Genomic DNA, 17638 nt, shown 5'->3' with positions numbered 1-17638 from the left:
CCTATATTTATTACAACTCTATTTAATTTCAGTCAGTGTTTTAACTGACGCCATATTTATTTGTCAGACTGTAAGTTCTGTGTAGGCAGCAGGGACTGTGTCCCATGCTTGTTTTTTATCCCCCACGATCCTTGACACTGTGGGGCAGTAGATGAGTGCTCAGTAAATGCTTAATAAACTGGCTATTTTGTCTGTCTTTGAATTGTTGAGGAGCAATGAGGGGAGCTGGGATATGAAGTTGAACTTCAGGGCATGCAAATCATATATTTTTTTAAATGTTTCTTTATTTTTGAGAAAGAGAGACAGAGTGTGTGTGTGTGTGTGTGTGTGTGCACATGGGGGAGAGAGAGGGGCAGAGAGAGAGGGAGACAGAGGATTCGCAGGGGCTCTGTGCTGATACAGCAGAGTTCAAACACACAAACCTTGAGATCATGACCTGAGCTGAAATTGCAGGTTTAACCAGCTGAGCCACCCAGACACCCTGGAAATCATATTGTCATGAAATGTACAGGAACACAGCACTGGGGAGTGGTGAGGAGCACCAGTTTGAAATGTCAATGATGAAAGATATAAGGCAGGCTAAGTGCCCCGCACAAAGTAGGCTCTCCCTAAACATTTCAGTTCTCCCAATGTCACCCCCACCCATCCCTTCTCTTTGGGGACCCTCCTTCCATATCCTACTCATTCTTATCCACCGCTTGAGAGGGTGCCATTATCAAGCTGACCTTGCTTAGATGCTAATGGCGTCATCACACCTGAATATACTGCCCAATCTTTGATGACAATCCCTGTTGATTAAAAAGCAGGGAACTCAATTCTAGCAGCCTCTTCTAACTGTGGGCAAGTGCCCGGTGAGGCTGTGTTATGCATCCAGGAAAGCTCTTCTTAATAGCAAGACTGTGTGTTCTCTAGCCTCAAACCCTAGATGAACTTTGTAGTGGACTTTAATCCAAAGATACAATGTCTGCCTATGCCCTTGCCAGAAAAACTTAGGAGAAAGTATATATAGGAGGGGAGATATGTCTTCTTTCACGACATTAAGTGCTATTTCACAGCGCCTGGCCCCTTAAGAATCCACTCTCCTGACCCACCTTGCTATAAGCTACCTGGCAAAGAAATGAGGTGCGTTTCTGAAAGCAGAGAGATGTAATGGTTTGGGATGGCCAAACTATCCCGGCACTAAAGAAAGTGCACAGATATCAGTGCTAGGCCATGGAAGAAAGATAAGGAGATGATGACACAAACTATCCTATTTTCAAAAGAGGAAAGACACTGATCAGGGTACTTATGGGCATCAAAGTAGGGAGACAGTAAAGAGGATAGGTAGGTAGGTAGGTAGGTAGATGGATGGATGGATGGATGGGTGGGTGGGTGGATGGATAGATAGATAGATAGATGGATAGATACATAGATAGATGGATAGATAGATGGATAGTCACTAACATAAGCATGGTTCTGAAAATTTATAACCCTTTATTGTCATCTCAAAATGAAATGTCCTTATCATAGGACTCAAGATGAATAGAAGCTCACTAGTAAGAGCCAGCCCTACGATCAGGGCAAAGATGTTGCCAGGGGCATTTCATACCAGGCCCCTTCCTAGCTCACAGGCCTGAGGCATGCCCTCATGAGGCGGTCTGGGGGCCTTTGACTGGTATGAGGCCCAAGACTGAGCAAGTCCCCCGAAGCAACACTTATGTCTATCCTCCAGTCTGATGCCATGTGTCTAGAGCCAGGGCAGCAAAGACCCTGTGATCAAAGACACTCTGCAAATCCCATTGGCTTGGAAGGGGAGCAGGTAGCATGGGGACAAATACTCTGCCTGCCCAGAGCCTACCTGAAAACCACAGAGGGCTGTAGAGGTGTGCAAGAAGAAACAGGAGAGTGTACAGAGCTATGTTCAGGAGAGACAGAGGCAAGACTTAAGGTTAGTGTGGGAGGTAATAAGGGCTCCAAAAACAGAGGAGGTATTGGAAACCAGCAGATAGACAAGACTCATTGGCACCAAGGTCTGGGCCCAGGGGGACAGTGGGACAGGTGAGTCAGGCAGGGAATATTGACATAGTCATCTGAATCAGTGTCCTCTGCTTTGGCAACAGGCTTGTAGTAGAGGCTCACATATTCACAGCTGGTCTTCAGAGATGGGGCATGGAGCCAGAGAGTTTCCATTACCTGGGAACAACCAAAGAAGCATCACTGAATCTGGGTAGGGTGATTTTGGTATCTCTCCAGACAGATTTCCACAGTGGGCAATGGGGGGGTGGGGGGGTGGGCGGAGTATGTACATGGTTGCTGATTTCTCAAAGACAAAGACACAGAAGTGGCTGAGCTTCGCCAAGTGGCTTAACCTTGGGGAGTTTCAGGGTGGCGTCTCACCTCAGGTAGCTGGAAAACACTTAGCTCTGATATGGGCAAGAAATGCCTTAAATGGGGCTCAGGCTAAAATCACACGGTTAAGCCTGGGGCTGAAGGAGACTCAGCTGCCAGAGGAGTTTCCCTTCTAGGATTAGACGGTGTGACTTGTGGAATAAATATGCATCTTCTTAGGGAGTTATTCAAGAGTAGGGTGAGTCATCCCCTGCAGCTCCGTAAGGACTCGGAGGAGCCGTGATGTGGCCTAACAGTGCATTCCAGGAAAGGGCTGGGTACTGAAGAGGAAGAAGGAAGCGTGCCACCTGGGCACAGTGCTGCTCCTCTTCCCCGGACAGAAACTTCAGGATCCTCTGCTTTCAGGATGGGTCAGTTCTTGGGAGGACAGGGTTGTGCCATGACCCCGCACTGTGCCATTATTGTAGCATCCACCCACGAAGGCTTCAGTAGGGGGAGTCACCTATTGCAATACAAGTCCTAGAACCAGGAGTCCGGCCCCATGAACATAGGAGGCGCCCAGGAAGTTCTAATGGGAAGGAACTATAACTTTGTGTACTTTACCAGAGAGGGAATGAGCTGCAGTGTGCTTCAAAAATTTGTCTAAGGCGTGTTACAGTTCACCATTCGAGATTAATTTAATCTGCTTGAAAAATTAAGATACTCCTTCTGAAAGCTGAAATAGTGAGCCATTAACCCTACACAACTCGTTGTGGACTTGTTTGGTCAAGATTTTGTCCCTAAGAGTGGGACTGAGAGTCCCAAGCAGGGAGGAAGAATACGATTTGAGCAAAATACAGGCCCAGGTGAGGGTGTGTGTGGCCACAGGGAAGTTCAAGGAAAAGGGCTAATGTAAGGGAAGATGGGTGCTGCTGGATCATACCTAAACTACTGCGAACCTTCTCTAGGAGTGGGTAAGGGCAAGGGCAAGGGCAAGGGCAAGAAGCTAGAGGTAACTGTGGCAGAGCAGTTGCTTGTTGCTGGGTATCACTGTCCCTTCTTAGCAAAGCACACAATTGCTCAATTAGGGACTCTATTTCTCGGTCTCCCTTGAAGACAGGTGTGGCTACATGACTAAGTTATGCCCAATGGGATATGACTGGAAGTGATGTGTGGAACCTCAGGGTCATGGTCTTAGGGAAGCACCTTTCTCTTTCTGCCTCCTATGGGCTGGAATGTAGACATAATGCTGGTGATTGAGCATTGACTACGGACCAGTCAAGACTCCAGAGGAGGACAGAGCAACAAGACAGAAGATGTTTGAGTCCCTGGATGACCGGGTAGCTCTGGCCACCTCTTCCTGGCCCCTGCCTTAACGTGGGAGGAAAATAGCCTTCCATCTTGCGAGCCCTGTGGGTTAGGGTCTGTTGCATTGGCTTAGTCTACACCCTAATTAAAACAGGAACATTTGCCACACTTATTTTTTTCCTGGTTCCTGAGGCAGTAGTATTTTTGACTACTACGGGCTACTCCAGAGAAGAAAATATCTTCTCTTCTTAATTTGGATAAACAAAGATGAATAGACAGTTTAAACACCTTTTACCCATCTGCCAATGGCCATCAATAGAAAACAGCAGTTCCCTACGTCCCTTCCTAGATTTCCACAGGAATCCTCCTCACCCAAGGGTGGAATCCTCCTCACCCAAGGGTTGAACCCTATGTACGTCTTGACATCTGCCAAGTCATCCTCGAGGCCAGGCTTCCTGCCTCCAGTGATGCGCAAACTACCTCCTCTCATCCTAGAGAGTTTACTAGAAAGCTCTCCCTCATATTAAGGTAAAACTGGGTAGATCCCACTCCCTTAAGACCTGGAAATCGGAGCTCTTCCACACCAAAGCCCTCCTCTGCAGGAGTTGCCATCTGTCGCCTCTACTAAGCATCCGTTTATACCCCCACGGTCATGCTTGGCTAGATAAGCCAGGTAATGAAGTCCACGACCGTTGTTGGGCAGTCAGTCTACTCACACCACCAAAGGACGAAAGTCTTCCCGGACTGGGGGCCCAGGAGCTGCTGGGAAAGCCACGCCCTTCAGCTAACAGGCAGCTCGAGGAACCGCCCCCCTCCTCCTCCCCGGGCCAGACCCGGGTCTGGGGCCGCCCTCAGGGCAGCGGCTACCAATCAGGGGTGGGGGGCGGAGCTTACCTGCGGCGCGGCCGGGGGTGCTGACGCTCCAGGGCCTGCGAGAGGAGCCTCCCGCTCACCTAATGACCCGGGGAGACAGAGGTGAGGGCGTGGCCGCGGGTCCGGCCCGCCCCCGCCCCGCCCCGCCCCGCCCCGCCCCCAGGCCCGCCGGAAATCCCGGGCGTGGGGCGTTCCCGGAGGCGCGGCGCTCGGGCGCAAACTCGGCATCTGGGCGATTTCCGCCGCTGCACCGCGCCCGCGGGTCGCGCTCTGCCCGGCACCTGCCCCACCCGGCGGTCGCCGTCCCCAGCTCGCCCAGCCGCCGGCTCACCTGCAGCGTCCGCCGCCCGAGCACGCCGCGGGCAGGCGCTGTAGATGTTCTGGGAGCGTGGCGGCTGCGACGCGCGGCGCCGCTGCTGAGGGGGCCGCTGGGACGCCTCCAGGGCGCGCATCCTCACCGCCACTCGGCGGACCCGCCTGGAGAGGGCTGCCCGGCAGAGCCGCGGGGAAAGAGGAGAAAGGCGTCAGAGGCCCGTGGCCACCCCTCCCGGCCCTCGGGTCTCAGGAAACTAAAGGCGGTCTCTCTTTGCGGTGCTTGGCCGTGTCTGACGCGGAGATGCTCTGAGTGCTTGGGCACAGCCTTGTCCCCCACTGAAGACCACAGGGCCCAAGCCACCCTCCTCGTTCTCATTTCCAGACACTGACCCCTCATCCCACATTCCTCACGTCCCTGGCTGCTCAACTAAAGCTCCTGCGTTTCCAGGGCGGGGGGGGGGGGGGGGGGGGGGGGCTAGGGGGCAGGGTTCCAGCGGAGTCTGAAGCTCAGGCCCCTTCGGGAAGCTGGGAAGCTCACCTCGCCCTAACCGAGCCCTGAGCCGCTCACCTTTCCTCCTTTGAATGGCCCTTTTCACCAACAGTCCAACAAGCGTCAGCAGGATGAGGCTCAGGGCGGTGGGCACCAGGATGTGAAATCCTTGGTCTTCCATCCCAGACACCGGGCCTTGGTGGAAGGCTCTGAGGAAGGAAGGAGAGGGAGAGAGACAGTAGAAGTCTGGGAGTCTGGGAGGGAGAGAGGTTTAAGGCAGCGCTCCTCAGTAGCCAACTTTTGGGGAGATGTCTCACAGGTTTGTCCCTTTTTTTTAACACCCCCCCCCCCCCCCGCCCCGCCATCTGCCCCAAAGAATCTTGTCTATGGAGTCAAGAAATTTGGATTCAAATTCAGGTTCAGCTTTCCACTGGCTGTGTGATCTTGAACCAGTCTCCCAACCTCTCTGAGCCTCCCATTTCCTGGGAAATGGGTACAGTAAAGCCTATTTCACAGAAGTGTTCAAGGCTGAAACAAAATTGTAGATATAAAGAAGTTAGAACACCTGGTCTAAGCAGCAGTTAGTAAATGTCAGTTCCCTTCTAAGCTTTTGCACCTCTGTTTCCTCACAAGATTATTTCAAATACTAAATGAGTTAAATTTCTTTTAAGTGGAAGAGACACTGTTCTCATAATGCTCCCTCTTGCTTATAAGGTCTTTCCTCCGTTTCCTCTACAAATTGAAACCTTACTTTCCTTAAAGGGTCAACACATAAGTTCTCTTTTTTTCTCCAGTCATGGCAAACTAGAATCAACTTTTTCTGTCTGTCCTCAATTCTTGTGTTTATATTGGTTACAACCCTTTTCACAGTCAGACTTGTATTAGTTAGTAAGATAAGACCTGGATATTGCATGTTTTCATCTTTCTTACATTTTCAATGTCCAACACATGGTAGAAACTAAGAGAATGTTGGTTGAATTGACTTGCATTCTCCACTGGTAGGCTGGTGTAGTTTACTGAGCCAGGAATCAGGAGTCCTGGTTCTATTTCAAACCACAACGTTCTCATGACTTCAGTTGCCTCATCTGTAAAACCCAAATGATGCTGGAGGTCCCTTTTCTCACTAACATGTTTGTCTTTGGTTAGGCAAAATAATTCCAATTACTATAGGTTTTCTTTGGCGTCTGCTCTAATGCTGCCCCCTAGTGGTCCATCGTCGCACTTTCCTAGGTGCTCCCCAGGCTTTAGACCCGCGCTGTCCTATAGAAATACAGTGTGGTCACATATGTAATTTTAAATACTCTAGAAGCCACACTGAAAAAGTAAAACAGTGAAGCTAAATTTAGTAGTTAACAGTTTTATTGTTAATTTTATTCTTATTTAGTTCCCCATCAAAATAGATTTGAATGAACGCTGAATGACTAAAAGATTTGGGTCTCATCTCTGCAGGGTGTCCTGCTGGGGCATTGAGAAGTGAGTTCTTGTTATTGGACTAATAAGTTAATGCGCTACACTCATAGGTAGGCTAGACACAAGAAGGGTCTCTGTTGGTGGACACTGCAGGAAGATTTCAATGGATCTCCTAACTCTAGGCTACTTTGCCTGACCTCTAGCCCATCCTGGATGGTGGAGACCTCTTACTTACCTCTGCCTGTGAAGCCTGCTGTGGTAGTTGTAGCTGGCCGTCTGGAGCCTACGAAGCACCCCCGGAGTTGAGGTCTTTGAGGTTGTGGTAGATGGCAGGAAGGTTGGGGGCTTGGTAACTGCTACTGAAGATGCTCTGGAAACTCGAAAGTGGTGAGAGATTCGGGTGGTGGGGGAGGGGTGGGTTGCTGGAGGAGCCTCAGTCCTTTGAGCTGGTGGGGTAGCTGCAGGAGATGGCGGGAAAGAGTGACCTTCCATACATACATTCTAGTCACCAGTAGGATGGGGTCACCCTCTCTTTCTTGAACACACTCTCCTTTCCCCTGGACTCCCTCTACTGCAGTCCTCATGGCCTGAAATGCCTTCTTAGCATGGCCTCTCCACCTAGTACCTTCTATGTATATTTGCTTCAAATGTCATTTCCTCCAGGAAGCCTTCCCTGACTTTCCAGGCAGAAGAGCTTGCTCTCCTCTGATCGTGGGAAAAGGCCTGTTTGCAGTTCCATCCCCACTCTGCTTTATGCTGTAGTTGTGTGCTTGCCTGGTCTCTTCCATCCCACAACCTTGGGTATAAGATATGCTCAGTTAAACGATCCCTCTTGGCACCCAGAAAAGTTCTGTAGTGTCACAATGTTCAATTGATGTATCTACCTCATAAGATAGATGTGAAGATATGATGTAGATAATTGCATGTTAAAGATGCATTTAAAACAAGAAAAAGGTATGGAAATGTAAAAGTACCATTAGTATAATCATCCGACTTTTTATTGCAAAAGAGAGTTGTTAAAATCACTGTATGCCAGAAAATGAAGACAGCCCTGTGGGGAACAGGAGGGATGACCATCTCTGGCTGGAAAAGATCTGCCCAGTCTTGGTTCCCCAAGTCATTCATAAAAGAAGTGGGTTTTGTGAATGGAGCATTACTTGTGGTGCCACCTGGTGGTGATGTGTAAGTTCTGCAATTCGTGCCAAGTGCCCAGGCTTTGGGATGGGCTTGAAGGACATAGGATGCTAATCTCTGGGAAGTACCGTCTCCCAAGACAGGGAAATACACATCTGAGACTCAGCTGTGCTTTGCCAACCATTCCATGAACTGAACACATATTCCCCCCTCCACTGTCACAATGCCCCCACATCATCGCCCCCACCTCTCCTACCTCAGCTTTGGTGAACTGACCTTTAGGTATGAATTCAAGAGAATCGGCATGTGCAGGCATCTGGAACCAAGGGGGCATCGGTCTATGTAAAAATTTATGAAACCATCTTGGAGGCTCAGGCATCAGCTCGTCTTCCCAGAATGGGTCATACTCTATCGAGGCAAAGGGAATAAATACACTGGGGTGGGGGTGGGGGGCTCTCGGAGGAGACTGAGACCCCAGGAAGGGATGTTGGTATGAGTTGAAGCTGACTCAGCCAGGGTGGGTGGCAGTGGGAGGACGAGGCCAGAGTCCACCAAGAAGAGCAGAAAAAGAATGGGCTGGAGACTTCCCTGAAAGAAATGCTCTTTCACCCTTGCTCAGTGGCCACTGGGATTTTAGGATGGCTGTTGAATTAGTGGTTGCATAGGAGTTAAGAAGTCAGTAGAGGAATGGAGAAAGGTGGGATTTGGGAGACATATGGAAAGGATCAGATCATAAAATACCAAGTTTGACCTACAAATGTGACTTGAAAAATGACTGTCTTTCCTTGATAGTTATCCCTGCTATGTCTCATGGGACAGCTATGTAAGGCAGTTATGTCCTTTTGCTTCCAATTTCCTCCCATCTCAGAGCCTCTCCTGTACCTTAAACCCTCATTCCCCTCAGACCTTGGGTAGTGCGGATAGAATACAATGCAAGGAGAGCGTTTATTTGTTCCTTTCAAATGGTTTGGGTCGGAAATTTGGGGGACTGTGAAGTTAATTCACTGCATGAGGTTTCAACTATGCAAATCCCAATTATCTTTGGACTGGCTAGCATGGTAATAGCATGACAGTCTGTAGGACTACTGTAGTTCAGTGGTTCTCCCAGCCTTCCCGGGTGGTGACATTTGCTAGGTGCACTGAGCCTCCATGGGGGGGGGGGGCACCTACCACTGTGGACACTCAGGGTGACCTGCTGGGTCTTGCCCCGGTCTGTGTTCATGCCTGTCCCACAGGCATAGACTCCGCTGTCACTCTTGGTCAGCTCTGTCACCTCCACCAGGAACACATTCTGATCTGGATATGGCTTCAGGGTGACTCGGTGCTTGTATTCTTCCTTGACGAAATTCTTGCTGGACACGACGGTGGAACATACTCCAGATTCAGCCAATTCCCGGCACAGATACAACCTCACATGCTTTTGAGGAAGCGGGCACTCAATGGTAATGGAGCTACCCAGAATTCCCTCCAGCTTTACTTCTGGGAGGTTCCTCAAAGCCCCAGCCACTGCAGGGAGAGGGAGTTAATGTACAGGAAGCCCCATTTCCAACCACATCCCCAACTCCAGCCCTATTTCCAACCCAGGCCCCGGCCCAGTCTCACACTCATCTCTCTAGCTTCAGCCTTATCCCCATCATCAGCCCAAGCCTCAGATCACCTTAGCCTCGACCTTCTCCTGATCTCTAGCCCTAGCCTCATCCTCAACCTCCTCCTATCCCTAACCCTATGTACATCCTCAGTCTGGCTCCATGTTCTTCCCTAGCCCTTTGCCCAAGCCTGACTCCCAGCTGGACCTCTCTCAGCCCAAACCTTAACATAACCCTCACCCTCATTCGAACCCAAACCCCTAAGATCTCAGTTACCAAACCCCTAAGAAGTCAAAACTACTATCAAAACTTCTGTCCCACGCCGAGGAGAGATGATATGCCATAGCAACCCCAATCAGCACATAGCACCCAACTGATTTCAGGGCGGTGTTGGGAGGCACAGTGCGATTTTGCTGCAACAGCTTTCCTGTCTAGTTTTGTTTTGCTCAGATCCATTCAGCCAAAACGACTGCTCACCCTCAGTTTTGTTTGTTAAATCATTTTTTTTAAAGCATTTGTTGAATGCCTTTTATGTGGCAGGAAGATGGCTGGCATCCCTCCCTGCACAGAATGAATCATTTAGTGGGCAGTACAAATGGACACTCACTACAGAGTCATGCGATACACCCCACAACAGAGGTATGCAGGGAGGCTTGGAAGCAGTGAGCAGAGAAACTGGATCCAGGCTGCTGCCGAGGGATGGTGTAGTTTGAGGCAGGGTTTCTGGAAGAAGTGATGTCTAAGTTGTGACCTGAAAGACTGAGTGTGGAGGGCAACTGAGAGAATGATGGTCTTCATTGAATGAGGGAACGCAGATGGAATGCAAGGGTGTGTGTGTGTGCACATGTGCACAGGTGTATACACATTGTATGTTTGTTGGGGAGGGTGGGAGCAGGGAGGAATAGAATAGAACAGAATACAATACAATACAATACAATACAATACAATACAATACAATAAAAGTTTATGCTTTGGCTGAGAGAAGGCAGATCTAACACCGTTGAGTCAGATGGAAAAAGAGGGTAAGTCCAAATATGATTAATTATCAACTAAATGGGTCCCAATAAGTGTCTGCATATTTCTGGAAAGAGGGGCAGAGGGTGAAGTATGTGTGTTGGAGTGGGGCCAGGGAACTTGGGTAGAGGAAGAAAAGACTCTTCCAGGCAATGAGCACAGTCCTCAAAGAGGCTGGGATATGAGAGAGAACATGGCATGTTCATGGAGAGAAGTTGACAGACTTCTTGAAATTCATCCCCTGACCACACATTAAGAATAGCTCCCAGGAGTTTAGTAAGATAAGGAAAGTCAAAGAAAGAAGCAGGGCTTGAGGTTTCTGGACAAGCAGAGAGAGCTGAAGAGGACATTCCGGAGGGAGCAGAGAGTATGGACACCAGTGAAGAGGTAGAAACAACCATGGGAGTATGAGAATGGGGGATAGGGGCTGGAAGGGGAAATGTTTACAGGAGTGTGTTCAAGTCTAAGAGTGTAACTGGTGTTAACATGGTAGGGATAAGAGGAGGGTCCAGCCAGAACATGTAATATCTAACATGGAAACTTGCACACAAATAATCCAATGCTGTTTCAAATCTGCTGGAAACCTAGGTGTGTGAGGCAGCCTCATGACTGGAACATGGCAATGGAAGGGTGACCCATTCAAAAGACAAAGACCCAATCAAGGGGGTGGGGGAATTACCCTGTGTGTCCAGACAGCCCACACCTGTGTGTAAAGCCCAGCATCTGAGAGTGAGCATGTATTTTTGGAACAACCCAGCCAGAAAGGGGCACGAATGCTGCTTTCCCAAGAGCAAGATGCTACAATATGGGCAGGAGCAAGATAGAGCAAAGGGAGGTCATCACACCTCGAGTGACCTCACTCTGCTCAGGAATGAGCTTCTGGTAAACCCTTGGCTTACCCAGATCCCCTGCGGTGGGCTGCATGTTTGTGTTCCCCTAGTATTCGCGTGTTGAAGCCCTAACCTTCAATGCGATGGTAGTAGGAGATGAGTCCTTTGGGAAGTAATTAGGGTTAGATGAGGTTAGTAGAGCCGTCATAATGGAATTAGTGTCCCTCTTCTCTCCATGTACACAAGAAGAAGCCATGTAAGGACCCAGAGAGATGGTGGCTGTCTGTAAGCCAGGAAGAGGACCCTTACCAAGGACAGTATTTGTCGGCACCTTGATCTTGGGCTTCTAGTTTCCAGAACTGTGAGAAATGAACTCTATTGTTTAAGCCACACTGTCTATAATGTTTTATTAAAGCAGCCAGAAGAGACAAAGCAAGGCATCCTTATTGTCTAAACCCTGGACAGATGAAGCACAAGAAAAGCTGCTGGGTACACTGAGCTCTGGTCCCAAGGAAGCACTAGTTGGTGAGATGAAAGGACAAGACCCCAGCTCTCCTTGGAGTTCACAGTAGCTTCTAACCCGCAACCAGGGTTTAGAAAAGCAGATTTCCCAAAGAGAGAAAAGATAGATGTAATTTCCTGGTTTCGAATTTATGCCCGGTGTGCATATGAGGCATGTTGGAGGAACTTAGTAGGATGCTGGTGACCTGATCTTACCCTTTGGCATGGTGATTACATCTGTCTAGGGTGGGGCCTATGAATCTGCATTTTAAAATAAGCTTCCCAGGTGCCCTTGAATTTTTGCAATTCTGAACTACATAACTATATTTCCATATGATTCTGGGGAATAAAAGGAGGGGTGGAAGTAGGTGTCTAAGGGACCCAACCCCTTTAATATTGGTGTTTTAAAGAGGCTACTTAGTAAGTGACATTAATCTCTAACTTGGTGACTTGATTTTCAGTGGCGATGGTAGAGGACAGGGGTATAGGTGATTTAAAAGGTCACTCTCGATATATAGTTAGATATAAATATATATGTTTGGAACATGGGAGAAAAACATATCATTTCCATGATGAAAATTATGGTAAATGCTCCAAAGGCCTTGGCTGGGGTGGTGCCTTGAAGATGGACTTCGGATTCTGTTGAGCAGTGGTTTTCCGGCTGATGAGAACCCTCGCAACTCAAGTCACAGCAGAATTCTTTCTGGAAAAAGGAAGCTGGCCTGCAACTTTCTTTTAGTGTTTATTTATTTTTGAGGGAGAGAGCATGAGGGAGGGGCAGGGAGAGAATCCCAAGCAGGATCCACACTGCCAGCACAGAGGCCAATGCAGGGCTTGAACTCATGAACCGTGAGATCATGACCTGAGCCCAAACCAAGGGACGGACGTTTAACTGACTGAGCCATCCAGGCGCCCCTGAGACTTTTATGTTTACCAGATGGAGTGTGAACTTTTTTAAAAGATGAGAAACGTTCTACTCAACTTCCTACTCCCACATACACCAACATGTGTGTCCAGGCAGACTGTCTGCTTTTTGTCCTGTCGCGATGAATAGCGTGTCCCCACTCCTCCCCAAAGCCAGTTCTTCTTCCTGTGTCCTGAGTCCAACCTGCTCACCTTCTTTAGAACTTCTCTTCCACCCTGATCCCTCTCTCCTCGCCGTGTCATTTGGTTTCTTCTCTGCTATCATTGCCATGGCTTACACACTTGCTCTGATATTGGCCATATTGAAAAAACCCTCCATCTACCTTTTGCCTCCCCTTCAGATGCCACCCCTCTTCTGTTCTCTTTCTCAAATGAGTCATCAAGGTCACAGAATCCACTTTCATACCTCCCACTTCTTCCACCTATGTCTGTCAGAATTGTGTCTCCAACATTCCACTAGAACTGCTAGTCAAGGTCAGCAAAAATTTCCTAGCTTCCACATTCGATGTCTTTGTCTTCATTTACTTGCCCTCTTGGCAGCATGTAAGGGAATTGAGCCCTCCCACCTTGAAATGCTTACTTTTCGTGGCTTCCCTAACACCACACTCACAATGACTGCTCCTTTTCAATCTCCTTACTTTCCTCTCCTTCTCTATCCACCTCTCAGTATTGGGTTGCCCTAAGGCCTGGTACTTATGCTTGGTCTCTTCTCAGTCTTCCCTTCCTCTCCCCACATTAGTTCATTTACTCCCATGGCTTGTAATGCCAACTGTATGTAGTTTTTTCCAGAACATTTATCTCTAGTCTTGTCTTTTTTACCTCTAAACTCTAGAATCACCTTTCTGATATCGCCACTTGGACTCTACTTGAATATCTAAGATGTATTTCAAACTTACCATGGCAAAACAAATAGACAAACAAAAAAGAATTCTTGATTTCTCTTCCACAACCTGTTCTGTCTAAGCTCTTCCTGTTTCAGAAGAGAGTACCGGCATCCACCCAACTGCTGAAACCCAAAACTCATTCCCATATTATATTAAATAATCAAGAATAAATTTTAGGGGTGTGTGTGTGTGTGTGTGTGTGTACTGGGTCACAACATCACGCATATGTATTATTACTTTTATGGGTCAAGGTGAAATAGCCTACATCATGTAATACATTTTTGCTTTATTGTGGAACTTCCCCTAGGGCCATGTGGTCTATGGTTTGTGCCCCATGCACTGGGCTCTTGGAACAAGGACTATTCCAATATTTGTACAACCTGGGGCAGAAATACAAATAAAGACCCCAATATCATATGTCTAAATATTTTAAAATCATAAATCAAGATAATAAACCAATGAGTAAAGTATGTCCTATGACCCATCTTGACAAATTCACACACCTTAGATGTCCACTCAGAAATATTTCTGTGTTGGGGGCACCTGGGTGGCTTAGTAGGTTAAGCGTCCAACTTTAGCCCAGGTCATGATCTCATGGTTCATGAGTTTCATCCCCGTGTCAGGCTCTCTGCTGACAGCTCAGAACCTGGAGCCTGCTTTGGATTCTGTGTCTTCCTCTCTCTCTGCCCGGCTCCCCCTCATGCTCTTTCTGTCTCTCAAAAATAAATAAACATTAAAAAAATTTTAATAAAAATAAAAATAAATAAAACATTTCTATGTGGGAAGAATGTCTCCAAGTTTCCTACTCCTAGCATCTGTCCTATAGCCCCTTCTTTTCTCATCCCAACTCCTGCCAACACCACAAGAGTCCTAGTACATATATAGCAGATAATCCAGGTTTCATGTATTAGCTCTGCCCATCTCATTCCAAACAGCCTTTTATAGAATAAGATAGAATTCTAGGATGGAAGACCCAGTATGGAGGCTTATACGGTCATTGAAAGTGGGCCCAGAGTCATCTGGACAAGGAGCTCGAGGTCTAGAAGAGGGGATATGAGTGTGGGCTTGAGGAGGACAATCCCCTTGGGCCTGTGAACTCCTCACTCTCTGAGGATGGGCACAAAGGGAGATGGACTGGATCCAGAGCAGGGACCCCTCTGGCCCAGCTAGAACAGTGGTATTGCTCAGGACAGACTACAGTGCTGCAGTTCAAGTACCCTTGACTCCTAGAGATCCTCTACCCCCACTGAACCACTCTTTCTTCTCAAGCCTAAGTTTAGTTAACCATCCACTGTGTTGACATAAGTCCTCTCACAGAGTCTGACATTTCATTAAAACTGCATTTCCTTGGACTTTTAGGGTGTTTCAATCTTTGACTCAACAAATATTTGACTTTCTTCCATATTCAAGCCATTAGAAATAAAGCAAATATGAATAAAAAATCATTTTGACCTTCAAGGAGCTCACCAATTAATCAACAAAATAAAGTGAATACATGCCAAGTCACAATATAAGGCAGAATGAGGTCAGCTCTTGGGATTCAGAACACAGGGCTCTGGAAAGCGTACAAGGAGGTGGAGGTTGAAGTGAATTCTGAAGGGCTCATAAAAGGTGGAGATGAGAGGAAGGATGTTATCAGCAGAAGGAATGGCATGAGTAAGAACATGGTGACAGGAATGTCCAGCACATGTTTAAGGAGGAGTCCTCTTTGGCTGGAGGTTAGAGAAGCACAGGGGAGTGTGGTAAGCTCAGAGGGTAAAAGGGGAGCACAAGGTAGGAGTTTGTAGGCAGTGGGAGCCATTGAAGGTTTCTAGGAAGGGCGATCCTATGATTAGAGTCAAGCATTAGAGAGAGTAATCTGGATTCACCAGTGGGTAAGTTTGGAGGAAGTGGGATAGTTATGAGATGACTTTGAGTTCTGTTCCTTTCCATTCCCTCTGTTACCTCTCTAGTAGAGGCTGCTTATCCCGGTCATGCTAATCCAAAAATTACATGAACTGGCCATTAATTGGGTCAAAGTCTGGGTGGGAATAAGTGGTAAGAGGTGGTAAAAAAATCATTCTGGCATTTGCACCTGGTATCAGAGATAGTTAAGATGGATAGAATAGCTTGTTTGGATGGGGGCTAAAAAGGAACTTGAATTATGGTGCTAGATATGTTGCATTTCAGCTCTTGGTGGGAGACTAAAGTGGGGGTTCCCAGAAGGCAGCTATTGGGATTCAGAAGACAGGGCTGAAGATATGAAACTTGAGGAATGGATTAGGGTTACTGAACTGATGAAGGAGTCCTCGTTTAAAGCTGAAAGTTGAAAATCAGCAGTGAAAGAGATCCAAAGAAAGAGAATGTGGAGGTAAGAAGAAAGAAATTTGGAGGCACTTGCTTTATGATCCCATATTATCAAACTAATACGCCTAGGAGAGGTAAAGCCTTCAACACTAGTGGGTCAACACCTGAGCCTCACAGGAGATGTGCCTGGAGTGGAGAGCGGGGCACTCACAGAGAGTGGGGAGGACGTCCAGAACTTCACATGGTCTCTATCCTTATCCTGCCCTGAGTAATTATCTGCAAATAAATCCATCCAGGAACATCAGGGCTAGAGATGGCCAGCAACTCCCCTACCTGTGGACAATTCAACCTCATAAAACGTCCAAGGTGTTTTCCCAGGGCACTTACCTGGCAGGAAGCAAAGTGACCAAAGCCAGAGGTCCATGGCTCCTTCCAGAGCAACGTCCCATCCAAAAGCCCCTGGAGATGGGGACAGGGACCCACTGCTCACCCAGGAACCCTTTACAATCTGGAGCTTGAAAGAGATTTCTGGCCCCCACGAGGAGCAAGACTTGAAAATGAGGAAATGACAACTTGTTTTGTTTGCTAACTAGTTTTAGACTAAAAAAGAAAATACCAGCAAACCACAGCGGAAGTTAGGAATTGAGAAAATATGTTATGTTGAGCACGAATGGGTCACCAGGGTTCAAAGGGCCTCTAGGTAGGTAGCTCCAAAAAGCTATTAGAAGCTCTGAGGCATGATATTTCTTAGCCTTGGGCATGTTTTCTTGGAAGGGCCTCCCATGCATTATGAATATTCGTTGGCTTCTGAGACAGAGTCACTTGCCTTATCCCTGTCTTCAGGATAAAAGAGACTTGTCACCAATTTTCTCCATCTGAGGAGGACTGTATGGGTAGAAACTTTGTCCTGAAGTCAGAAGATACTGGTTGTAGCCCTTGAATTTACTTGGCAAATAATTTTGTGCACCTACCATGTGGGAATACTAACCATTGGTTTTGAGGAATTCACTCCCTTTCTCTGAGCCTAGATCTCCTTGTCTAGAAAAGGAGGGTGGGACTCAATGAGCCTGGCATTCCCTCCTGTAGGTTACTGTTCCTGGAGTCTTAATTAACCACAGTTTGCCCAGAACCTCAGATCAACCACCCTTCATCTCTCCCAGCTCTGCCCCTGAAGGTGCTGCCCTCTGGCAGGGGCCCAGGCAACCTCCCAGTGGCCACAGAGGCATGCCAGACGATCACGTGACAGTGTCTGAAGTCACAGCAGCCTGGCAGAGCTAGGCTCCAAGCCCCCCGAGGGTCTATGGGAAAGGGCCAGTGACTGATGGAGAAGGGAGATATGCTGAGGCCATCAGTCACAAGGTATCACAGAAAGAGCTCTGGGTTCCCGTCCGAAGACATGGCTTCTGGTCCTGGTTTGGTGCTTCCTAGCTTCGGGCCTCAGTTTCCTCATTAATAAATAGGGGTGGTCCCTGCCCTGCCTACATCACAGGGCTTACATGAAGCCCAGCAGAAACCATGGCCATGGAAGGGCTTGAAGGACTTTTAAATGTGGAGGTGCAGCATGGAGCAGTTACTTAATCAGCGGATCCCCAGGGCTTCATTCCCGATGGTTACATTGTAGGCATCTGGCCAGCATCCTCATTTCCAGGGGCTGCGGCCTCTCGGGGGCACCGAGGACTGAGGCCATTTCCACCCCCTTTCTTACCAGACTGGTCACATGCTCTCCAAAACACAAAACGACAACATCCGCGGGAGAAGTCAAACGCGAGGCTCAGG

The 17638-nt window shown here is 48.0% G+C and overlaps 1 protein-coding gene across 1 annotated transcript; it reads right to left on the bottom strand.

Moving 5' to 3' along the window:
* Positions 1-6: 6 nt before the first annotated feature.
* FCMR (Fc mu receptor) lies at positions 7-16421 on the bottom strand. The gene is made up of 8 exons (XM_058700258.1): positions 16250-16421; positions 9008-9343; positions 8114-8245; positions 6939-7161; positions 5372-5502; positions 4820-4975; positions 4510-4568; positions 7-2172 (listed from the first exon to the last, which is right to left on the bottom strand). The coding sequence occupies exons 1-8, from the start codon at positions 16284-16286 to the stop codon at positions 1996-1998; spliced, it is 1251 nt and encodes a 416-aa protein (XP_058556241.1). The 5' UTR covers positions 16287-16421; the 3' UTR covers positions 7-1995.
* Between the last annotated feature and the right edge of the window lie 1217 nt (positions 16422-17638).

Source organism: Neofelis nebulosa, chromosome 15 (genome assembly GCF_028018385.1).
Source record: "Neofelis nebulosa isolate mNeoNeb1 chromosome 15, mNeoNeb1.pri, whole genome shotgun sequence".
NCBI classification, from domain to species: Eukaryota; Metazoa; Chordata; class Mammalia; order Carnivora; family Felidae; genus Neofelis; species Neofelis nebulosa.
Note: the sequence above shows the minus strand (reverse complement) of the source record. Positions and strands in the feature narration are given on the sequence as shown.

What these genes read in the sequence shown, in the direction of transcription:
- FCMR (XM_058700258.1), bottom strand. Translation starts at nt 16,286, where the DNA reads ATGGACCTCTGGCTTTGGTCACTTTGCTTCCTGCCAG. An exon ending in GTCACTTTGCTTCCTGCCAG is followed by an intron (nt 9,344 to 16,249) that starts GTAAGTGCCCTG and finishes CTCTCCCTGCAG; the next exon opens with TGGCTGGGGCTTTGAGGAAC. An exon ending in CACCCCCGGCCGCGCCGCAG is followed by an intron (nt 2,173 to 4,509) that starts GTAAGCTCCGCC and finishes GGTTGTTCCCAG; the next exon opens with GTAATGGAAACTCTCTGGCT.